Consider the following 26,548-nt stretch of genomic DNA (forward strand, 5'->3'; position numbering starts at 1 on the left):
TGCAGCTGGAAGGGCATCCGCTACAAAGAACATATGCTGGAAAAGTTAGCGGTTCATTCTGCTGTGGTGACCCCAGATTAATAAAGGGACTAAGTCGAAAAGAAAATAATGAATGACTTAAAAGAAAGCTAATAAATTTTTCTTGCAGTCTTGTCCACTTGAGCATGAAACATAATGTATTGTAAGTAGACAGTGGTCAAAAAGCCAAGTGTCTCTCGAAAACATAAAAATACTACTAGATATTTTATTTACTAGTTTAGGTTGCACAAATAAAAGCAAAAATGTACAATGATGTTTTTTTGCTGCTCACTGCTTATGTTTTCATTGACAAATAAAAACATTTAAATATACTGAATTGAATTTAACCACTGGTTTCAAAACCACATAAAACAACAAGAACAACAACGCAGCTGAATTGAGTAAATCCATTAAAACGCAAGTAGTGAAAAGATACTTCAACTTCCATGTACCGTCATATTAAAAGAAAAATCTGGATGTGTCTAACGTTTCAGGAGGAGAGCAGCTGTTAACAGTCAATTAAACGCGATGAAAATCGTGCTCGAGAGAGAAACAGCGATAGTGTCTGTCGCGGAAACCACGTCAATGACCGCCCTCCCCCTCCAGCTTCAGTTCAGTTCAGAACCACGGTCAGCTCTCTCCGCGCGCGCGCCGCTCATTGTTAGTACCGTTCGCTGCTAAATTTAAAAGACAGCCGGAGGAAACCAGAAAACATCAGCTGCCAATCGTTTCACGACCCTCCCCGAACAATCTCCCCTTCAAACCGCTATGGTAAACCGAGAGTTAAACACGTAAGCAGCAACAATTTAATTCGGTGGAAGACTACTGGCTGTTGGAGCAGCTTTTTTCACTCGCTGTGAGGGTAAGTGACACTTTTGATGTCGCGTTTGGATGGAAATAAGCGCCTTTGGTACTTTTCCGAGTTACTGAGGGGCTTTTTATAGTAAACAACATTTCTCTCGTTTGATTTCAGGGAAGCGAGAACTTGCGTTGAAATGTTGGACCCGTCATCCAGCGAGGAGGAGGCGGATGAGGTTGTGGAAGAAGAGCGCAAAGTGGTGGCGGCGCCCAAGGCTGGTGGTCCTCGGGTGTCTTCAAGCCGGACCAGCGAAAGCTCTGGTGGGCTGCAGCCGAGCCGAAGCACCAATGCCCGGCCAACGAGCCCCAGTCCCTCAGTGGCGGTCGAGAAGGAAAAGGATGATTTGGAAAAGATGCAGAGGGAGGAAGAGGAGAGGAAGAAGAGGCTTCAGCTTTACGTCTTTGTGATGCGGTGTATTGCCTATCCTTTTAATGCAAAACAGCCGACCGACATGGCGAGGCGACAGCAAAAGGTAAGAGGGCAAAGTCGCATGCAACAGATTGCTGTGGAAATGAATTGAAGAATGAGTGAGCAGCAACTGGCTGTGGAAAAACACAGTTGTAGCCTATTGGAGATGATAGATTCAGCCCTAAACTAATGCAACATCAAGATGCATCAGAAAATTCATTTATATATATTTTCAAGTGCATTAGGAATCAACATTATGCTTGAGTTTTTTTTCCATAATCAAGAAGAAATCAATGTTTACCTTCCTTTAGTAGCTTTCTCTTGTACTTTTAGATTGTGTTAAAGATGAAAGTTGGTTTTCAGGTAGGCATTAGTACTATGCCATAAAACTATATCATAAAAGTGTAAAATACCTTTCATTTCCCCACATTCTTTAGAATGTGTCACGTTTAATTAAAAGGGAATATCATAATCACTATCACACATTTTTACAGTGATTTATGGAAGAGACCCACTAAAATGTGCACCGAGCAAGAAAGTAGATCGAGGTATATCTACATGTTTTTATATTGCTACCATCCTTCAAACCACTAGATTTTACCCACTTATCAGCAAGAAGTTTTTAATAATTGAAAATGTAAAAAGATATTGTTGTATGTTATTTAATTTTTTATACATGTAACGTTTTGACATTTTATTTTCAGAAAGAATTTAAAATAGTAGGCACTTTGCTTGCATTGAATATGCTTTCTGTCACTTTTGCAAAAATAAATTGATGGAGACTCAAAAATGGTATCTTAGGGTAATCCTATACAAAGAAAGCTGTACCTGTACATGTAACACCCTAGTGGCTGGGTGATGTACAGTTTTTGCTTAGTATTTTTTTACACTAATTTCTTCCCCATGAATTTTCCATTAACAAGTTCCTTTAAGCATCTGAATATCAGAAACTGAAAATATTGATCGTATGACTGTGCAGACTATAAAATAAAGCAGATTTTTTTTTTTTTTTACAAAAAAAAGATGTGAAACTTTCCAACAGAAACATAAAGCCCACAATATTTTTCATGCATGACAAGATTCCCAGTACTGTACATTGTCAGATTTTCCTATCCTGGTCACGATCTGTCAAATCTACACATCTGTTAAAGGGAAAAGTAGAGGTATAAAATACATCTCCTCTTATTATAAATTACTTTTTTAAGAGTTGTAGTGAAGTTCATTGTAATAGTCTTGCTACATCTATAGTGTGTCTGATGGTGTGTTAGTGTAGTTTATGTCATTAGTAATTTTTATTATGACACTTTTTACTTATAAAAATATTTATAAAGTAATTTATTTTATTTGAAATACTTGTTTTGAGTGTTTTTTGCCTAATGATATCATGATATAGGTAACACTACAACAAGCTTGTATTAGTTAATGTTAGTTAATGCATTTACTAACATAAACAAACAATGAACAATAAATTTACTACAGTATTTTTTCATGTTAGTTAACATTAGTTCAAATACAGTTGTCTAATGTTAACAAGAATGAATTTGAATGTTAATAATGCATTAGTAAATGTTGAATTATAATTAATAAATGGTGTACAAGTATTGTTCATACATAGTTCATATTAGTAAATGCATTAACTAATAAACCTTATTGTAAAGTGTGACATAATGATATCATAGATGCATAAATAAATCCAAATGGTTTTGGAAGTTCAGGGCAATGGCACTGACAAGTGGGTTTTGTGAACATAGTAAATGCTGCAAAAATGGTAAATTGGAAAATGACATTTCTCAAACTCCCATCAAAAGCATTTTAATGGTAGAGAAACCTTTATTTGATGCAACATTGCTTCCTATCAACAAGGGTGAACGTATCCCTTGGGAAAATTGCAATACGACTAGGCATTCTCTCAGATCCTGTGAGGAAAAGGTACACGATTGTTGCTCAGGAATGATGAAATCCGTTTTACTAGTTGCTATTATCTCTTCATGGCAGTGCAACATACATAATATGCTTCTGTAAAAGACTAGTTCATTTAAGGCATGTTGCTTATCAAATGCAAGTCAAAACCTAGTTTCTGAAAGCTCCAAAGCTCTTTAATCCCTGAACTAACAAAGAAGCAGCCGTGTCACATTAGCAGAATGTTTGAGATCGAGACATTGTGTTTGAGACTTTTCTCCTGGCTCAGAATCAAAGGCAGAACTGTGGCAGAGTGAAGAGGTCTTTTATGCAGAATCTTGAATTATTTATAAGCGTTCATCATCGTAACCTTGAGTGCATTATTCTGAAACGTTTATCATTTATAGTAATTGTGGATATTTGAGGGCAGATGTATTATGTATTGTTTGATTTTCAGCTCCGCCTCATTTTGAGACTCACTGTGAGTTTCATTTCATCCAATCTGGGGTCAAAAACAAGTCTGTCTGTCTGTCTGTCTTATTTGGTTGTGCCCCCAGGGGCTTGTTTGCTTGCTGCTATTGTCTTCGGAGCTGGTGCCTTGGGACAATAAAAAGAGTCTCTGTGGGAAGTTATTCTCCAGCCGGTGTTGTGTCCTCACTGATAAGACTCATGTGAGACAAACAATCAAGAACCAGCAGGTTTCCTTGGATACACAATTTTGTTTTTGTTACATTGTATTTACTCTTGTTATTACAGTTCTGAGGAGAGGTTCTTAGCTGGATAGGCAGAATTAATGGTTTTTATTAATCATTAAAAATATCAATAAAATTATATGTATATATATTATATATTATATATACATCCGCTATATTTGTTTTGATGGTTATTTATGTAAATGTATGTAGAAATTCAATAGAACTTGTGCACTGAGATAATAGCAAAATCATTATTCAGATGTTTGTAGCCAACCTATTATATTTTATTTTGCCTTATTCTAAACATTTTAAGATCTGTTTTAAGGGTCAAAGAACAGGTGAGAGGCTCTCTAGAATGTTTGGAAACATCACATTGCTAAGTGAATCTTTTACATAAAATCAGTCAACAGGCTTTCATAAAACCGGAAGTCAGGGAAGGTTTTGTTTTTAAGATTGAAAGGGTGTTCATAACACCGTCATGATGTCTTTGTAATCATGGCATGATACATGTCATGAATATGAAGGAGATAGTATGTCCCAGTTGTAATTAAGTGTCATTAGCTGAGTGTCAATAGCTCATTAGCTCAGGTTACATAATATCATAACCTTTCTTTCTTTTTGTCATGACAACTTGACATTACCAAGACAACATAAGTTGTCATCAATATGTCATGAAGCCATTATAATTGTCATGAATATTTTTCTGATCACTTTTTTTTTAGCAGAACTGAATTTGTCATAAAAATCTCTCGCTAAAATGTGAATACTCTGTCAAAAGATTTATAACGGCATAATTTCAGACAGGACCAATTTGGCAAGTTTAGATAAATTTTTTGACATTTATATTAGTTAGTATGGATCCTAATGTGGGTTCTCGCTTTATGGTTATTAGCACATATATGCAACATACAACAGAACCATAAGCAAGTACATGAGATAAGAAAAATTAAATTTGGTTGTCTTATAAAGACTTGGTAATTGATCTTAGGAAGTCTTTGCTGTAACTTAGGTTGTACCTTAGAGCTTAGGTCTGTCCTTCTGAAGTGAGGTCTGTAACAGCTAGGACGTTGGAGCTTGCTAGTCTGAAATAAGAGGTAATGACAGACCGAAGATGCACACGTATATTTACACTTAAAAAAATCAAGGGATGGTTGCAAACAGTTTGAGCATACTGAGATGTGTGCCATGTATATATGTACCTGCTCTAATAGAAGGGGGGGGGGGGGGTCATGCAAACTCCACACAAAAATGCCAATTGACCAAGCCGAGGCTCGAACCAGCAACCGTCTTGCTGTGAGGCAATCGTGCTATCCACTGCACCACCGTGACACGTATTTGATGACATTTTAATGACAAATTCAATTTGTACTACTGTATATTAGGTCAAGAAAAATGTTAATGGCACTGTTTTACAGTTCATGACACAATTACAATGGCCTTATGACCATCATGTTTATGACAGATTTATGACAGATATGACAAGTTATGTTGCCTTGATAATGTCAATTTTTTAAGACAAAGACGTCTCAAACAATGTCATCTTTGCATTTAAAATGACATAATTAAGCTAATGACACTTAATCACAGTTGTCATAAGCATGCATAAAATGTGATGTGTTATGTCATGATTATAAAGGTTTCATGACAGACTTATGAACACCCCATTCAGGTAAAGTAAAAAAAAAAGATTAATAAATGAGAATTATTAAATATAGCCTCTTTAAAATCTCCCCAGATACAGTGCTCAGCATATATTAGTCCAACCCTCACAAATCTATCATTTAAATTCATATTTTTAATAGGAAGCTATACAATGTTATATTTGTGCATATACATTAGATTAGTCAATACTGAAGCCAAATCTGGTGCTAATCTAACAAAATAACTAATGATAACGGTCCAAAAACTAGTACATCCAAATTTATTAGAATGTTATAGAAAAATATTAAATACAAATTTAAAAATAGGAAATATCAAAAGAAGCAAAAAAATAAATAAAAAAAAAATTTGCTTGAATTTAATTGTATTATCTTTTATTATTTGAATTATCTTTTATCTATGTTTGGCCACTAAAATATTATTTTAATAAATATATCTGTTTAATAAATCTGTTTTGTTTAAATGCACCACAATACATTGCCTATATTCACTGAGAAATGGATAAAAAGGTTTATTTTTTAAAATGGGGTGTACCCAATTACACGGAGCACTCTAAATAGCCATTTTGCTTCATATATATTTTATACTTTCAAAGTGAAAAGTGAGTTTTCTAATGTTTTATCGCATAGGTTGTCAGTTTGCAGCAGTTTTGAAATAATATAGTGTTAATATTCTGATGCTAAACTTGTGTTTGTAAATACTGCATACAATAAACAACCATGTTAGATAGTGTTAACAAAACCAGACATTAAGAATAAAACATGAAGTCTTCATTTGTGTGAAATTCTTTTTTTTACTCACTCTATTGTTAATTTAAAAAGTTTTCTAACAGTCTAATTTTTTTTTTTTTTAATTCCAAATTAGGTAAATTATAGACAAAAATAACTTTAACACAACCTTAGGAATCTTAGTTACTATTAAGGATTCATGATTAAAACAACCCAGCATTTTTAGATTGAATGAACGGATGCTATATTTTTATGATAAATATGTCAACCTATCTGCATTCTAAATGATTTTGAGATATTGAGCTTCAAACTTTTTGCATTCCATATAGCGAACAATATGTGTGTAACAGTTCTCTTTCATAAATTAATATGACAGAGACCCTAAATGTACTCTAAATGTAAACGATCAAAATTCTCTTAAATTTGCAAATTGGTGCAAAAAAAAAAAAAAAAAAAAAAAAAAATTACATTTAAAGAATGTAAAAGAAAACAGACAATGAGCAAATGAGTTTAATAAACACTGAAAAATGTTTCACTTATCATATTTACACAAATAAAAATATTTCACATTTAACATAGAAATTTTTTAATATTTGTTTCTTTTTCAACAATGTAAAATGTAACAAATCATCACATTTACACACATCTCAATTTTGTGGTGTGGCGGCATTATTTAGCCGACTCTGATTTTGTGGGATTTTGTCTTTCTGGTCTTTCCCACTGTCAATGGAGCAGTCCGGTGAAATGACAAAGAAAGCTGATCCTGATTGGTCCTCATGCGTGCATTAAAAATGCGGATTGGCTCACAGAATGAACCTTACAGAGCCATGCTAGAGTTAAACTTTGTAGATAAACCGTTTTTTTTTTTTGTTTTTTAAATAAAAGTCTTAAAATGTAAACAACTTATTAAAAAATATAATGTAAATAAGCTGTCATTTAATAAGAATATGTGAATAACTCAATTTTTATAAAAATGTCAGATAGAACCTAAGAATTCTAAGATGACGATATATCAATATATCAACATATGTTCAATATTATCTAAGCAACAGTGCTGATTCACATTGGTTATTCGTAATATTTTAGTGACCAAATAAGTCAAATAGTCAGAAGCGGGTGTACAGTAAATGCAAGCAACTTCTCATGCTATGATCTCAACCCTGTTTAATAATAAACCTTTCATTTATTAATTTCCTTCGGCTTAATCCCTTTAATCATCAGGGGTCGCCACAGCTGAATGAACCGCCAACTTATCCAGCATATGTTTTACACAGTGGATGCCCTTCCAGCTGCAACCCAGTACTAAGAATAATTCAAACTCATACACTACTGACAATTTAGTTTATTAAATTCATCTATAGCACATGTCTTTGGACTGTAAGAAAACCGGGGCACCTGGAGGAAACCTACGACAACATAAGGAGAAAATGCAGAGATGAGCCACCGTTTATAAACCCTTATTAATTATTTTTATTAATGCTTATGCATATTTGATTATGCATTTCAATAAGCGTTATCACTTGTCATCTTTAAATCCACTCATTTTTATACAAGTCTTGTAGCATAATACTATATGCTTTTGTTGTTGTTATTAAGTTCTGTGGAAATATCAAATTAACATTAGTGTTTGTTTACCCCCTCCCCCTTGTCTTTGCTTTAATTACGATGCAGTGACATGCTAATTCACCCGTCTTACGGTTATAAGCGAGTCTGCTGTTTTTATTCTCGCCGGACTTGCTCAGGTGCCAACAAAATGTGGAAACTCCTCGTGCTGTGTGTTGCTGTCTGCTTCAGAAACAGTAGTTCAGTCAGTTTATTAGTCATGACGACAAGGTGCACACACTGTCACATATCTAATGATCAGTAGGACCATGTCAGATGTCTTACGCTGCTGTGGCTCGCCGTCTCCAGCACACACCCACCCACACACTGAACGGAGAGCCTAATTAAGAAAGCTATTAACAATATCTCCTACAATTTCTTCTCTCTCTGTCACTTCCTTTCTGTTCCCGGTTTTGCTCTCTCCACACACGCTGATGATCAGAGCAACACAAATACACAAGCAACCACCGCAGAAAGTCTGTTTGGGGAAAGTAGTCACACTGAGCGCACATGCATATCTGAAGCTCAGTTAATTATGCCACTAATGACTCTTGCATAAAATAAAACAACAGAAAGCCACAAACAGAGACGTTAATTATGGTAGGGTGCAACTACATGAGCTAGAGAGGTTTTGAGCTCTATTAACCCTAGTGTCGGACATGATGCCCAGCAAAACATATGTGTGGTGGTGTCTGTGTTTAGTTTGTGGTCGATCTTCTTTGTATAACTAGAGATGTTTTAAAGGCACTCTATAAAGAAAACCTTGGTATACCTAGGCATAGTTGAATAATACATGATCAATATCTGGAAATGGCCTCAAACACCATTATTTCCTCACTCTCATGTAAAGTCTGCTAGTGTAAAAATCCAGTGGACAAAAGGCCAATCAGAACACAAAACAGACTGTTGCGTGACTCACAGGGCACGCTTTCAGCATTTGCATGTTCTTTAGGTCATGCTCTAGGTCATCTAGTCCTGACGAGTAGCCACGCCATGAGGACCTCACTAGCCAAAACACAGACAGATATGTTGCAAATGGGATAATTAAAATGCACACTTCAGGCTTTGTTTGATAAGCCACAAGGTTTCCTATAGAGACAACAACAATAATTTTCCTCCCTTAGTTATTTTTACGATTATTTACGTTTATATTTAATTTACTATGTATGTGAGACTTTTATTTTGAAAATGTGAGACACAGATTGTTTTTCTATGTGTTACTGAACAACGATGCATGAGCCATCTGTTAACATTGGTTCATATGCATGTCAGGAATCAAAATGTGGGGTATACCGATTATAAATATTCAGCTCCACCCAGAAGAGGCAAAAGGTATGTTTTGTAGAATTTTTTGTTGATTTATCATGTTTATTGTGAAATTTGATGCGTATGTTTTAACAAACCCATGTAGACTGCTGAATCATGTTGTATCATTAATTATTATTAATATTAATTCCTGGCTGTGTTTTCTTTGACAACAGCTCAAAATGCAACACAATACATCTCTACTGATCTTTTTTTGTCGAGTTTAATAATAATTTAGCCTTTATACACAACTGATCTTGGGAGAAAAATAGGTTAACGCTACTCTGATGGGTTTATATTTGAGAGCTCACTCACTCCGTGTAGGTAAAATAAACATCCACTCATTAAGTAAAAAAAAGGTGACATGAAATATGATTATATTGTTCTTGTTCAGTGTATATCATGGTGTGTGTCTGTCTGTCTGTGAGAGCTGCATGTCAGGGCGGAGCTCATTAATATTATCATATACAACATTATATATATCATTAACATATATAACGACCAATCCAAATATGGTCAATATGGACCTTCTGATTCTAGGGTTATTTTGTGGAGTAATAAATGAGTTTATAAACCATTTCTGGAGATTTTATTAACTTACATAAGCCATATACAGGGTGGTGCGGTGGCACAGTAGGTAGCGCTGTTGCCTCACAGCAAGAAGGTCGCTGGTTCGAGCCTCGGTTGGGTCAGTTGGCATTTCTGTGTGGAGTTTGCATGTTCTCCCCATGTTGGCATGGGTTTCCTCTGGGTGCTCCGATTTCTCCCACAGTCCAAAGACATGCGCTATAGGTGAATTGAATAAGCTAAATTGTCCATAGTGTATGTGTGTAAATGAGTGTGAATGGGTGTTTCCCAGTACTGGGTTGCAGCTGGAAGAGCATCCGCTGCGTAAAACATATGCTGAATAAGTTGGCGGTTCATTCCGCTGTGATGACCCCTGATTAATAAAGGGACTAAGCTGAAAGAAAATGAGTGAATTAATGCAGCCACATACATACTATGTACATATGAGAGATATCAACCTGCCTCACACTGGTTGAAACTTGAAAAGATGTGGTGTGGCATGGTGGCTCTATTGCTCTGCTATGTGACTCCCTCTGAGTCTTTAAAACTTCTCAGTTAGCAAAGAGGTGTGGTTTAATCAGTATCAGCTCTGATTCTTGACTCTCCAGGGTGTTTATTTTGATAAGCTGCAGTTGTTGGTTTGCTCCTGTCTGACCTCCATGGATATGAGATACAAATCAATTGCATGTCAAAGAAGGCAGAGCTCCAGAACACACCCACTGATTGCATGATCTCCATGGACCAATGATATCACAAAAGTATTTAGGAGCCAAAACAAACTCAGAAAGTTTGCTTTAGTGAGCGGTTTCAAACTGTCGAAAAGAACGAAAAAGTAGTTTTTGTTCAAAATAACACAATTTCACATCATTCTTCGATTTTGTTTGCATTGTACTGGGGTATACAGTATAGCCAATTCATAATGAAAACACAGCTTCGATCATGGTGTTCTCCATTGCAACAAACATAATGGCCCAGGAGGCGACACAACGGCACAGTAGGCAGTGCTGTTGCCTCACAGCAAGAAGGTCGCTGGTTCGAGCCTCAGCTGGGTCAGTTGGTGTTTCTCTGTGGAGTTTGCATGTTCTCCCTGCGTTCCTCCGGGTGCTTCGGTTTACCCCACAGTCCAAAGACATTCGGTACAGGTGAATTGGGTAAGCTAAATTTTCCATAGTGTATGAGTGTGAATGAGTGTGTGTGGATGTTTCCCAGAGATGGGTTGCGGCCGGAAGGGCATCCGCTGCGTAAAAAAGTGCTGGATAAGTTGGCAGTTCATTCCGCTGTGGTGACCCCGGATTAATAAAGGGACTAAGCCGAAAAGAAAATGAATAAATGAAAATGGCCCAGGAAGGAGTACTCTAAAAACTGGGCCTGGAGGCTAGTTCCTATAACTTTTGTTGTGAATTTTTGGAGCGCAAACCAGGAGACTCATTACAAGTAGAATTCTTTATTGAGAATGTGCTGGTTGTTCTGCAATCAAATAGTCATCTTCAAGAATCTACAAGAGTCTCTTAGAGTCTAGTTTTAGTCATTTTGTCCTGTCTATTGTGTATGTTTTAGGTGAGGCAGTGTTAAAGGGCACCTATGATGAAAATCATCTTTTGTAAGGTATTTGGACAGAAGTGTGTGTAAGTATAATGTGTCCACAATCATATTGCGTGATATAAAGACAATAAGCCCTTTTTTTAATTTCCTGATGTTAAAATAGGATCCAAATCCCTCCCATTTTAAGGCCCACTGCAACGTGACGTAGGAATGCGGTTTCCTCTCCCCCCAAATTGATTGACAGCCTCGTATTAACATATCTTCGTAGCAATGCGTGTAATCAATTGGAATTAAAAGATCTGTTCAGTTCTCTATGATCATCAGTCATCATAAAATGTGATCAAGAATGAGTTTTAAAAGTTTAAAACGTTTTTAAATCAGTGCATGTTTGTTATAAAGTAAGTTAAAGATGGCAAAATCGCTGTAATTCATCAGCACAGCCACGTGTCAGTACAATTCTAAAAGAAGTCGCATCAATCCCAGTTTGTGGCTGTTAAACCAGGTTTATTTTGTACATTAGCATAACGCCTATCCATACAGCAGTGGGTATTAACATGTACCCTGTCACATTTGCATGCAAAAACAGAGCAAAGTTAATCGGTGTGTGTGTGTTGTGCGCAGTGTGAGTGTATCCATGTAACTTACTGTTGCAACTCCACAACAAATGCATGAAATAATAATCATTGGGTATAATCATTACTGTAGTATTTCTCACAACTGTTACGTGAGATCTGCTTTCTTCAGGTCTGCCACTGTGCTGTTTTTTTTGATGCTCCGGAGATTGAGGCACACTTTGACAAGCATGTGAGAATGGTGGGTGGGGAGAACTAGGATTAAAGGCACAGGCAACAAAAACAGCTACATTGTGGTCAGAGCAGAATTTCCAAAATTCTGAAAGGTATAATAAATAATCCAATGGGTGTTTTAAGCTAAAACTTTACAGACACATTCTGGAGACACAAATGACTTTTTCTAAATCTTGAAAATGGGCTAAAATGGGTGCCCTTTAAGGTGGAGGTGGAGAGTATGTAAATGAGGTAGATGAAACAACCTGTCCAGACACTGTTTTACCCACCCAAATCTAATCAACAAAAGAGTTTCTTTGGCTTGAATGGATACACAAAGGAAAAGGCGCAGTCCTTGATACCATATTTGCATTATTTTTGGATCTGCCAATGGCCAGAAAGGCAAAAGGTTTAATTTCTCACACACCTAGGCTGCTAGAGTTTTGAACGAAATCCAAAGAATATAACTTTTCAGTTTTATATAGTAGTGTTTATTTGAAGGGCTGTGTGTTGGCACAGTGGGTAGCACATTCGCCTCACAGCAAGAATGTCGCTGGTTTGAGCCTCGGCTGGGTGAGTTGGCATTTCTGTGTGGAGTTTGCATGTTATCCCCATGGATTTCCTTCAGGTGCTTCGGTTTTTCCCACAAGTCCAAAGACATGCACTATAGATGAATTAGGTAGGCTAAATTGTCCGTAGTGTATGAGTGTTTACGGATGTTTCCCAGTGATGGGTTGCAGCTGGAAGGGCATCCGCTGCGTAAAACACATGCTGGATAAGTTGGCAGTTCATTCCGCTGTGGCGACCCCAGATTAATAAAGGGACTAAGCCGACTAAGCCGAAACTAAGCCGAAAAAGAAAAGGAAAGAATGAATGAATGTTTATTTGAAACTAGATTATATACATTTATTTTCCCACACTTTCTTTAACTAGCCATTACAGTAGCCCCTTTAGTCTCTCCAAACAAGTTCCTATTCATTGATTTTCTTTCAGTTTAGTCCATGATTTATCAGGAATAACCATAGCAAAATCAATTGCCAACTACAAGTTACTATATCTAAAATAATTTATTCAGTGCAAAAAAAGGCAGTTACCTCCATCAGTATAGTTCTAGGAACTATAAAAATGTTTTTCCATTGAGAAATCCCCTATATGTGTGACCAGAAATAGCTGCCTGAGAGTATTACTGAGATGACCGCTGAGTGTGATGAATTGCCTTAAAGGGATTTTAGTATTAGACAACATGATTTGATCATTCTTTATAGAAGCATATTATAACATTGCACAAGAAATGACAATGATCCTAATGGCAAGCAGTGTACAAAGATGTCCTCAGACAATGCTTCAAGACATGTGCTGCAAGCTGTGTAATTTGATGCCCGTACAAGAGTGTTGATTGAGTTATTGTATGACATCATTTACCACAATCTTCTTTCCAGAGAGCGTAATAGCACCACAATACCACTCAGCAGCATTTTCAGAGGTGCAAACGTGTCGAATTATGCCTGTATTGTCGACATGTTCAGATACATTTATTGGCCTGATTTAAATTACAGGACTTATTCCTGAGATGTGGAGCTAATTACAGCCTTCATGTAAAACAATGGCAGTATCGTTCACCGCTTTTTGAGTCACAAGTAGGTACATGTCGATATTCAATAATTTAAAATATCGTGATAATGAAAATGTACAATAATGAAATCAAGGGCACTTCAAAATAATAGGGAATAATGATTCATTATTTTTGACTTTTTACCATGCCTTTAAATAATATCCAGATTGTTGTGTTGGCAGTGGTTGCTTGAAGACGTATTATATTAAATAAAGCAATTTGTTTTCAATGTTTCACATGTTAATCGGGCCTACAACATTTTATAGGCCTTTTGTTCGTTAACTCCCTACAGTATAAGGTTCTATTTGTTAACATCAGTTAATTTACCAGAAGTCAATGTTATCAAAGCTACTAAAGCATTTAATTAATGTCAGGCAATGTCAATTTCTTATTTCTTAAAAAAAAAACAGATAAAGCAGTCGTAATCATTTTATTAAATGGAGTTAATAACTAAGAAAATGTATTTGTATTTTTAACATACGCATATAACCTTGTCTTCTCTTCCTGTAGATTTTAATTAACTATATTTACTTATATTATACACTAATGAGACTATGTATGATACTAAGTGTTATCTATTGTACTTTATCATCCTTTTACAATTTAATATGTTTACGCTAAACATTTATATACATTAAAACAATACACTAAATTTTGTTTGTAATTATTATACCTGTTAAAGTAGTTTAATTCAAGTCATTTTTATTTATACAGCGCTTTTACAATGTAGATTGTGTCAAAGCAGCTTAACATAGAAGTCCTGGTAAATAAATTTCTAGTAAATTGAAACTGTCAGTTTAGTTCAGTTTAGTTCAGTTCAGTGTGGTTTAATTTCACTGCTGAAAGTCCAAATACTGAAGAGCAAATCCCTCGAAGCACAGCTCCACAAGTCTCAAACCAAGCAAGCTTGTGGTGACAGTGGCGTGGAACAAAACTTCACCATTTGACGAAGTGAAAGGAAAAAAAAACCTAGAGAGAAACCAGGCTCAGGTACGACCATTTCTCCTCTGGCCAAACTTCTTGTGCAGAGCTGCAGTCCAGGCACTGGAGGCTGAAGAATGCTGGATGTCCATTGTGGAGAAGCTGCAGGTGTGAGTAGGTCATCGGCGTGTGCACAGGCTGACCCACGAGACCAATGCAGAGACTTGTCTGTCACTGTGGTCTTTCAGGAATCAGTGTCATGCTCTCCACTTCTCCATGACCACCACAGCATCTGCTCAGGATACAGCCTGGTCCAGGATTATGAGTACCTCTGGTAGTCCTCAATGGTTGGCATCATCACTTCACAGGCCACATTAATGGCACTGCACAATCTGTAGAGGCCTCGGGATGTGCATCCCCAGGTGGAAATAAAGAACAAAAAAATAGTTAGCGTAGCTGCTGTTCATAGTGTATTTAAACAAGAGATATTAAATATCAATGTGTAGCGAATTAAAATCTAAATTTAACTGCTCGTATATTCTTCACCATAATAATGTAGCAAATTAGCTCAAGGTTAAAGTTCTGTGCGTTCTCCACCATTAATACTGTAGCGGATTAGCTCAAAGGGAAGAAGATTTATTTGATTGGTGCTTCAAAAGAATCGACTCTTTAAATCCAAACAAACGAATCGTCCAGCGATCGTTCGAACGGGCAGTTGACTTTAATTTCAGCTATTGCTATCAGCTATTGCTATTGCTCTTTGTTCAGAAGTATAGAGATTTGCATAGGTATTTTGATGTAAACTAAGGCGGAAATGTTCAAGTTTCTTAAAATGTTAATATGTTGCACTCGTATTAACGTAAAATGTAAACAATTGTTCAGTACACCAAAATTAACTTCAAAAGGACTGCAAACATGAACTGTTTTTGAGCTTGTTTAGCTGCGGTAGAGTTAAACATTGATTGCAGAAGTATTAAAACCATAATATTAATACAGGATCCAGGGAAACGTTGCCAAAACACCTGATTACACATAAAGAGAGAATAAAAGTTTACATTAAAACATCAGTTTTAAGCAAGGAGTTTATATAAGTTTTGACCATGTCTCTGTCCAGTGCTGTGAGCACATTCCTTTGTGTCGTAAATACCTTGGAATCAGATTACAACTGGCCATTCAGTCTTTTCCTGGGTAGAAGTTGGTGCTGTGTTGGCTGATGCATTTGTTGAATATTAGACCTCCTAGTTTTTCGCGATTCCACAATCGTTGAATCCAACACAAAATCATTAAAAAGTCGTACATTTCATTTAACGCCAAATAATTGCAAAAAATGTAAATAATCTCATAAAACATCCAATTCCAAAACATATAATCAAATGATATTATTTTAATTTAGTTTTACATGACTTATAGACGTTGCATACGCAGCCCACATGATGTATTTGAGTGTCTCTTGCAGGTCTCTTGAAAAACGATGTCTCACCTGCGCCCTCACAATCATTACATTACATGGAAGAGGGGTGTTTACAGCCTGTGCAGTAAGCAGATGCGGATGAAGCGTGGGTGATTTACATGTGAATTCAATGCAAAGATGGGATTAGACATGCTGTGGTGTGAATTGGGTGTTTGACGCACTTCAGACTGCAAAAGAAAGTGGGAGCAAACATCTATAAAATGGAGCAATGGAACAAACAGAAAAGCAAGCAGCTTACAATGATGGAGATTGGTTCAAGGATGACGGCCGCTGGACGTGACCGAATTGAAGGACATTATTTGTGGTTTACATGTATGAACAGTATTATAATCTGCGTCAAATCGATAAATTATATAATTTAATTCTTTCCCTGCAGTTAAAGAGAGAATATGCTTCCATGCCCCTGATGAATTTTACAGCAATTCATCATAAAATTCATCAGAAAAACCGTGTTTTTATTTGTATTACGGTAGGGAAAGCCCTAACGCTTGTCCTGAGTGAGGTATGTGATGTCAGATATGCACTGGGGAGTAAAATCTGAGAGAAAGTAAGATAGAGTAGAATAGAATAAAATAGAATGCCTTAAAAGTCAATAGGCTACCTAATATGGTGAATAAGATATATATATATATATATATATATATATATATATATATATATATATATATATATATATATATATATATATATATATATATATATATATATATATATATATATATATATATATATTAAATTTAGATTTATTTATAATTTTTAAATGCAAAATTGTCAGCAAATTTCTCAAAATATCACCAAAAAATCAATTTCGTGAAAAACTATGGGGTCTGTTATATAAACAAACATGGAAAACATGATTTCTAACAAAATTTCGAACAAAATGTCTGGTGCATTAAGACAGGAGGAGTGTAAAAATATCACTACTTTTGAACTGAGAGAGTGTGTTTGAGACTCTGACATTATCAGGAAGGCTATTCTAGAGATGAGGAGCCATAAATTAGATGGCTCGACCTCCTTTAGTAGACTTTTTTATTCTGGGGACTACCAGTAATCTTCCTTGCAGCTTAGATCATTATCGTTATAATACCATATACCGCCATTAAAGCTACAGCAATTAATCACAACAAAAAAAATGTAATACTTGCAGAATAGTCATAAGGATTACCTATTTTACCTCATTTACCTGTTTTTTCCTTGTTTTTTTCATGCAGTGACTAAGGATAAAGGGAGCATATTGATATATCCATTTTATTTTCCAGTCCCTTGCTGATGTTCAGTGCCTGTCTTGTGCTTTGGAGGGCAAGAATCTGAAAGGCTATTGTGTTAGAGACAAACCATAACCCAGATAAGAGCTCTCTGTCTGTGAGCGGTCGGCGGAGGTGCCTCTCACAGCTAATGTGTAGTGTATACGGATGTACCAGAAATGGCCTTAAGAGCCCTACTAGCTGAATAGACCTGATCTGAGGTCAGCGGGCACTCATTGTGGGCTGAAGATCTTGACGTGCAGGCGAAGGGGAGATTGTTATTGTGATGACCGTGACTGATTCTGAATCAAGCGCTGGCTGATCTGGGGTCAGCTGCAAGTAAGAATGAGACATAAACGAGGTCGTTGTTGAAAACGAGACAGAATGCTGGAATTAGATCATACTGAAAAGAGATGCTTGATGTTCGTTGAATGTGAATGGATGTTTTGAAGAATTGATGTGATGAAGTGGTTCTTAGTATAGAGGAAATTCCATACATAGTTTTGAAAATATTTTCAGCAGTGGTTTAACTTGTGAAATAATATCTAGAAAATGAAATTGCTCACTGAAAAGTCCACAGTTGTTCATTTATATAGTAATCAAAACTAGTAGTAGTAGTAGTAGTAGTAGTAGTAGTAGTAGTAGTAATAATAATAATAATAATAATAATAATAATAATAAAAGGGCGTCATGGTGGCGCAGGCGGTAGCACAATTGTCTCACAGCAAGTAGGTTGCTAGTTTGAGCCTTGGCTGGGTCAGTTGGCATTTCTGTGTGGAGTTTGCATGTTCTCCCCGTATTCGTGTGGGTTTCCTCGGGGTGCTCCGGTTTCCCCCACAAGTCCAAACACATGTGGTATAGTTGAATTGTGTAGGCTAAATGTGTGTGAATGAGTGTGTAGAGATGTTTCCCAGTGATGGCTTGCAGCTGGAAGGGCATCTGTTGCGTAAAACATATGCTGGATAAGTTGGCGGTTCATTCTGCTGTGGCGACCCCAGATTAATAAAGGGACTAAGCCGAAAAGAAAATTAATTAATAATAATAATAATAATAATAATAATAATAATAATGGTAGTACTAGTAGAGAAATATTTACATTGATTTTCAAACCTTTTCCAGACGTTAAACCAGTATTTCCCACATAAGGCCCAGTGCTCATACATTAACCGCTACACCACAGTGACTCTGACTTAAATGTATACTCGTTCCATGTACTTTTTATGCTTTTATTTAAGTTTTTTGGAACAAACTGTACTGAGTAAAAACAGATAAAAAACAGTTTTATACTAGCACTAATGAGCAAACCACACACACAGATGTATGTGTATCCATGGTGAGTGTGTTTATTTGTCCGAACGGCTGTTTTGTGAGCCTGGCTTTGAATAAAGCAGCGTAAAGGCAGTGGGAGGAATGACCCCTTCATGTGCTCTTTGTTGCTTGTTTGTAATCTGGGATTACACATCCATTTGCCTACTGTGATCAGTTACATAACAGTCTCTATATGCACAAGACTTTCAGTGTGATTTAAGAAGGCTGAAAGATACATTAATGCATATATGTGATGGCAGCCCAGCAGTGTGTGTTCTATGGTTTAGACAGGGTGAATGATTTTTGAATGAGATTTTTAGATGATTAAGAAGAATTACTAGATTAAGAACAACTTCCTTTAAGGGTAGTTTCTAGTTAAGGGTATCTCAAAGTAGGACTTTTATATTTATAACAACATATTGATTATAAATCAGTGAAAGAAAGCTCAAATTGTGAGAAATTAAGAGGCTTCACATATTAAGTCATGATTATGCTAAATAAAGTAAGATGATTAAGATGTTTTATGAAAGTTGTCATGGCAATTACAAGAAATAAAGATGCAAATGTAAAATATGAAGTATGTTAACTGTAGTTTACTAAGTTAAAGCTGTAGAAGTCTGTTTTTCTCAAGCTGTAGAAATATACAGCATTAGTTTGATTCGGTTAAAATAAATATTTAAGCAATGTGAAATGTAAATTTACCTTGTGAAATTTAAAGTCACAGTTGTATGATATAAACAGTAATAGTAAGAGTACAAAAAAATCCCACTCAAGTTAAAGAACCATTACTTACCTAAAAATGTAGTGCAATTAGCAGTGCTTCCCACAGGTTTGAAATATACTTGTGGTGGTATCCAGATTGAAACACACACAAATGGTTGACAACATGCAACAAAGATTAGGACAGTGTTATACACCTATTCTCAATGGGTTAAAGTTATTAAAAAGGCTGTTAAAATAAAAGAAATCCACAATTTCTCTTACTTTTATGCTATTTAGGAGCCATGTACACTCACTGACAGGTAAATGCTACTCTCTCTCTCTCTGAAGTTGCTTTATTGGTATGCCATGTAGCACAGTATTGCCAAATCATTTAGATATTTATCAAGTATGTAATATATTAACATCATTAAATGAATAAAATATACAGCAAATAAGAAAAAAATAACAGAAAACAGAATAAAATTAGACAGTATTGCTAAAAATTATAATAATTACTAGAATAAAAAGTGTAGATTATCTAAATAAGGCAAATTAGTTGATTAACCATTTCTAATGATGTACAAATATTATGTAAAAATGCCATTATATTTTGTACTCTCTGCGTATATAGTAAAGTTTCTCTGAGTCGTTTATTAAATGATTGATCATTTAATGTTTCTCTCACAGCTGTGCGTGCAGTCAGCTGCTAAAATGTAATGCAAAAACGCATACAAATAACGGCAACTTTAGAAAGCGAAAGTAAAACCCAAATCCCCAACCTGATCGCACAAGAAAACGTACGTATTTTACGTTTTGTCAGTTTAGTGGCTAATTTGTACGAATTCGTACGATTTAAAAAAGGAGGCGTGGCACCTAACCCCACCCCTCAACCCAACTGTCATTGGGGGATGAGCAAATCGTACTAAATTGTACCAAAATCCAATGTCGAGCCTGCATCCAACGTCATATTGACGTCAAAAACTGACATTTATTCATCAGGTATGGCAACCAAAATCCAACCTCTGATAGACATCAAAGTGGTAACATCCACACAGCGTCAAGCTGTAACATCATTAGACGTTGATATTTGGTTGATTTTAGGTTGGATGCTGGACATTGACGTCGGCCTGATGTTGGGTTCTGATATCAACATGATTTTCATTTACAAACAAAATGCAACGTCCCCACGACGTTGAGGTACAATGCCAATCTGACGTCATGTTGACATCCTGTGTTTGCAGGATGTTTAAGGCCATTTCGGTCATCATAGAGTAAACATCTTCTCATCGGTGACATGCATATAAACAGTCTCTGGGTCAGTGTGTGTAAAGATTTTTGACATCTTCTTGGACACCTACCAAATAGTTACTACAATTATAAATCTCCCATGTCTTGAGATCGTTCATTATGATGGGATTTACCTTCTATGTGCAATTTGATTAAACAGGAATCACAGGACTGATTTTTCTAATCCTCATAGACAAAAAATAAAGTAGTGACTGCAGGTTGAAGGAAAGTAGTGGAGTAAAAGTACCAATACTCCACTAAAAATGTATTCAAGGGAAAATAAAAGTGCACATCTTTAAAACTACTTAGTAAACTACAGTTTCTGAGAAAAACTACTCAATTACAGTATTTGTAATTTATTATTTTACACCACTGGATATAAAGGTGCTAGTTTGAAACATGGAAGAAATAAACATGCAGATATGCAAATATGAAGTCACCACTGTATAGTACTGAATCACCATTGTTAAAAAGTTGCAAATATAGTACAAAAAATATGCAAATTTGAATTATAAACAATAGAGATGCACGTCAAATATAATGTCACAATTGTAAGATGTTAAAACTGCAGAAAAAAGTATTATGTAGTATAAGGATGCTACTGTCAAATAGGAAGTTGTAATTACCTTACTTTTATGTCTGAAAACATAAACAGCCATCTCTGTAAAACTGTCAAATCATAAACAAAGAAGCAAAGTGACAAATGCATCTACTTTACACACAGGAGATGCAGTGAATTAATGAGTCTACAGTATTGCACAATCACCTAAAGTTTGAAGTCTGGGGCGCTTGCTTTCCTGTCAACCTTCAATGCAGCATCGCTCATAAACAGCACATAACATCCAGAAAACATGAAAAGAACGACAGGGCAAGAGAAAGACAGACGGGCAGAGACTCGAGGGACATGAAAGCAGTGTGTCTCTCCACCCCGGCCTCACTGATCACTAATAGGAATCTGTTCTCAGAGAGGAACCCCAGTCTGCCAGTCCCACGCAATCAACATGAGCCCAGTGGGCACCTGAGCAACACCACACACATATATACACTGCAGAGCCAACCACATGAATTTAACTAAGGCAAGAACTTCCTATTGGATAATTATGGCCTGGATGATTATGTTTCAGCTGGTAAGAGCTATTTAACCCTTACTGATGCATAGAGTAGCTTCTCATTTCTTGAATAACCATCCGAGAAGACACATCTTGTAGTCATGGAGATTGTCCAACGCATTATTAAAGTGCCCCTATTATGGGTTTTTGAAAATGACCTTCCATGCAGTGTGTAACACAACACTAAGTGAATGGGGTTTAAATCTGAAAGTGCACCGTGTTTAAAACTATTTATTCTTTAACGAAATAGTCGACTCAGAGTCAAATAAATTAATCATGTTGGGTTCGGATGTTTTGCCTGAATGCGAAAACGTTAATACAGTACATTACCAAATATGAAGTGCCAGATCCGGTAAAACATGAATGCGCCCTTCCCTTCAGCGTCATCATGATGCGAAGGTGACGATCACTGATGGAGATTCGGCTGTGGGGAATAAAGGGTTAAAGTTCATTTTTACAACAATACCACAGTATAGCCAACCTAGTGCTGTGTTTGCTCCTGTAATTTTTCAGTTTGATACAATAACCTACACTGCAACATGGGATTCGTCAGCCGTTTGCTATTAAAGGAAGGAGCAGCTGAGACTATTATGTATGGGACTTTGTCAGACTTTGACAGGGACTTCTGTCAGTAGCTGTTACAGTTTATATGGACCAGTTTCTTCTTCCTCCGGATCATAACATGTACATGTAATTAAAATTGTTGCCTTGTTTTGTGTAGTTTGCCAAATATGTGTTTAATTGTTTGTTGTAACTTGTAATCTCTCCATGCGGCTTATTTATTATAGATCAGTGCTTATACTGTATCTCTCAGGTTAAATTTATAGGCTATTCACATGTTACGTCCAAAACCACATTGAAAACGTGATGCGTGCCTCTTTCTTACACCAATTTAAATGCGTTTCTGAACTCGCGATCCTCTGCTCTTTGTCTTTGCTATTGTCACCATCAGCTGTTCCTATGCATGCAGCGCAGTCAATTTTCAAAATAGTTCAACTTTTGCCACTGTGTGGATTAATACTGAATGTGTGTCGTTGTTATTACTTGGGATTAGGTTTAAGAGTAGAGTAATATGCTGTTGTTTAACTGTATTGCTTTATTGCATTCCTGCATTTGGCTCTCACATACTCTGTGTGCTTCTTCAAAGCCATGGTGGGCGTTTATCTTTGTCTCGCGCTGAACCCAGTCGACCAATCACAACAGACTGGGTCATCGGATCAATCACAGTAGAGTAGCCTAAAGCAAAGGAGGGTTTGGGAACAAATGAATTGCTGAACGAATCATATGGGAGTCGTTTGGATAATTAAATTTTAATAAATGCATATTATAAGACAATGAAAGTGTTTTTTTTGACCTTGTATGTATATCAGCCTGTTGAGACGCCAAAAAAACAAAATACAGTATGACCTTTTATAATGCAAAATAGGAGCTATTTTTAAAAACTGGAAGGATAGTGGTTATCCATCATTTTTGAGAAAGAAATGTGGTCAGAAAAAATCATGAATGATTGAGATCAGCGTTCACTTAACCTTCAGAAAGACAAAATGTGAAATCAAATGGTAAAGAAACAACAGTAGAGCTCACAGCTCGGTTTCATAGCAAAAGAAAGAACATTTCCATATGCACAATGTGAAGAGAACTCAAGGGAATGGGACTAAACAGCTGTGCAGCCTTTAGAAAATCACTTATCAGTGAGGTTAATCGGGGGAAAAAGACTTCAGTTTGCTAGGGAGCATAAATATTGGACTCTAGAGCAATGTAAGGTCATGTGGTCTGATGAGTCCAGATTTACCATGTTTCAGAGTGATGGCACGCCAGGGTAAGAAGAGAGATGGATGAAGTGATGCCTGATGCCTACCATACAAGCCTGTGGGGGCAGTGCTGTGATTCAGGGATGCTGCAGTTGGTCAGGTCTAGGTTCAGCAATGTTATGTGCTCAAAGAATGAGGTCAGCTGACTACTTGAATAAATTGAATGACCAGGTTATTTCATGAATGGAATTTTTCTTCCCTGATGGCACAGACATATTACAAGTTGACAATGGCAGGATTCTTTGGGCTCAAATTCTGAAAGAATGGTTCAGGGAGCATGAGATATAATTGTTTTTCATGGATTGGCCACCACAGAGTCCAAACCTTAATAATATTGAGAATCTGTGGGATTTGCTGGAGAAGAATTTGCCCAGTGGTATGACTCTTCCATCATCAATACAAGATCTTGCAACTTTAAACAGGAATAAATGTTGTGACATTGCAAAAGCATATTGAAACAATGTGTTGGACAATGTATGTACACATACAAATACACATACACATACACATACACATACACATACACATACACATACACATACACATACACATATACATACACATAACACTCTAATAAACTGTCAGCACACAGGCTTTATGGCTCGGTTCATGTATATAGAGGATGAATACAGTTAGTCCAGGTGTGCCAGTAATCAGAGTTGGGCTAAATACATCTCCACCGCCATGTTGCCATCAACATTTTGAAAATGGTTGTCATGCTTCTACTGGAAACAGAAGCTTGCAATGCTTGCCCCGCCTAATTGGTCCATATACAGTAATTAATTTCTGTGCTGCAACATTGGGTTTGCAGCTATCATTATTCCAGTCTTCAGTATTACATGATCCTTCAGAAATCATTCTAATAGGCTAATTTGATTCTCAAGAAACAGAGAATTGTGACAACTAATTTTGCAACTGTAATCTCAAAAAATTACTTTAAAAATTATTCTTATTATTAACAAACATATATTTGCTCACTTTTTTACTCTGAGGTAGATACTGGTTTTCATGGCTTCTTTCATATGCGAGAATATAAACAAGAACACAAACAACTTGCATAAAAAAAGGTCAGAGGCATGATTTGTGAAGTATCACTAAAACATATTGCATAGAGTTTTGAGTATAAAGAGCAGCATTTAGTACATTTACATGGACACTAATAATCCAATTTTAATACGATTAAGACAATACTCTGATTAAGCGTCTACCATGTAAACAGCGAATTATGTTTAGTTTAATCTGATTAAGGTCATAATCAAACTAAACAGAAATCAGATTAAATCAGATGTGGCATATGCCAATTTTAAATCACATTATTGAAGTGGAGTACAGACATGTAAACACCTTAATCAAACTATTACTGCCATATACATTGTAAAACTTGACAGCCAAGTTTATCAAATGAAAGTGTAGTGTAGAAAGTGAGTGTAGTTCATTCAAAATTGACTGAAAGTTAATTTTACTCATTTGAAGAGTTTTAAACTTGTGTTGAAGGTAATGAGTTAATTAAATAGTTAATTACGTCAACTTAAATGGATTAAGTTCACAGTACTCATATAAATTAGTTTTTTTTATACTCAAATGGTTTGTAGCAATCGGTTTCCTCAAACGGTTTGAGTTGCCTTAACTTTTTGGGTTTGGCAGTTAAGAGCTTTTCGCCTTATTTTGCAGATAGTCTATATACACACATGGATGTTTGACAGTATTCTCTGTACCTACCGAGTCAGTGAAGGACCACAGACACCAGCATCACAAAATGTGTATTTTTTCCCATTCGGCGTGCGGTATCAAATTACTTTAAAACAACACAGTTGTTCATACTTCCAGCAGTTCATACTCACATCTAATATCTAGTTTGTCATGGGGGGCATGCATGAAAAGTTCCTGAATAAAATTGAAAGTGCCAAACTGCAGTTAAAGTTGACAAATTAAAAATAAAACATCCAAAATTACATGAAACTGTGGAGGAAATGTGGATAGTGTGGTGACGCAATGAAATTAATCGAATTATGTGCTGTGACATGTAAACCAGGATCATGACAGGAACATTCAAAAAGCAACTAATGTAAACACCTTATCATATTATTGTCTTTTTCATTATTGTCTTTTCAGATTAAGGCAAATAATTTGATTACTACGGTGGCCGAGAGAGCTTAACACGGTGCAATTTAAAAACATGCAATTTAAAAAACAGCAGCAAATAAAGAAATGATCATCAATTTGACAGCACATGTGTTCCAAATTCTCACAACACAAACAACTGAACGCACAGTAATTGGTCACAACACAAACAACTGAATAAACGTGCTGCAATTGGTCACAACACAAACAACTAAAGAAACACTTGCAAATATCCACGTAACACAACGGAAATGTTTCAAGGGGACCCAAAACCATGATTGACTCTGCTAAGATATGGATGTGTTATTATGCCGTGACAGTTGCTCAATGAAGTGATTGGTGGTCTTTGAAAGGGGAGTTGATTTTCGTTTATTTTAATATCCTGATTACACGACATAATAACACATCCATATCTCAGCAGGGTCCGTCATGGTTTTGGGTGCATTTGAAACATTTCCATTGTGTTACGTGAATATTTGCAAGTGTTGGGACCAACTGCTGCGTGTTTCTTAAGTTGTTTGTGTTGGGACCAATTGCTGCACATTTCTTAAGTTGTTTGTGTTGTGTCCAGTTTGCAGCGCGTTTCTTCAGTTGTTTGTGTTGTGAAGATTAGGAACACGTGTGCTGTCAAATTGATGAAGATCGTTTCTTTATTTGCTGCTGTTTTTTGTAATTGCATGTGCTTTCTTAAATTACGCATTAAGCTCTCTTGGCCACGTAGATTACTGATGTCCATGTAAAGTATCAAAACAGCCCCTGTGTACACAGATTTATGAAAACAACAAAATACTATATATTGGTTCAGATAGCCTTGTTGGCAATGTTTTGACTGACATATAGTGCCATTGCATTTCAGGCATCCTGAGTTGAAGGACTGGTATGTGGGCCTTTCCTG

At 36.2% G+C, this 26,548-nt stretch overlaps 1 protein-coding gene across 1 annotated transcript in view; it reads left to right on the forward strand.

The window, feature by feature from the left end:
* Nucleotides 1–633: 633 nt before the first annotated feature.
* Nucleotides 634–26,548, forward strand: part of cadpsa (Ca2+-dependent activator protein for secretion a) — a 267,285-nt gene continuing 241,370 nt past the window's right edge. The window contains 2 exon segments of the mRNA XM_056467741.1: nucleotides 634–880; nucleotides 992–1,349. Coding sequence (XP_056323716.1) covers nucleotides 1,014–1,349 — 336 coding nt within the window. The 5' untranslated portion in view covers nucleotides 634–880; nucleotides 992–1,013.

Source organism: Danio aesculapii, chromosome 11 (genome assembly GCF_903798145.1).
Source record: "Danio aesculapii chromosome 11, fDanAes4.1, whole genome shotgun sequence".
Classification (NCBI taxonomy): Eukaryota; Metazoa; Chordata; class Actinopteri; order Cypriniformes; family Danionidae; genus Danio; species Danio aesculapii.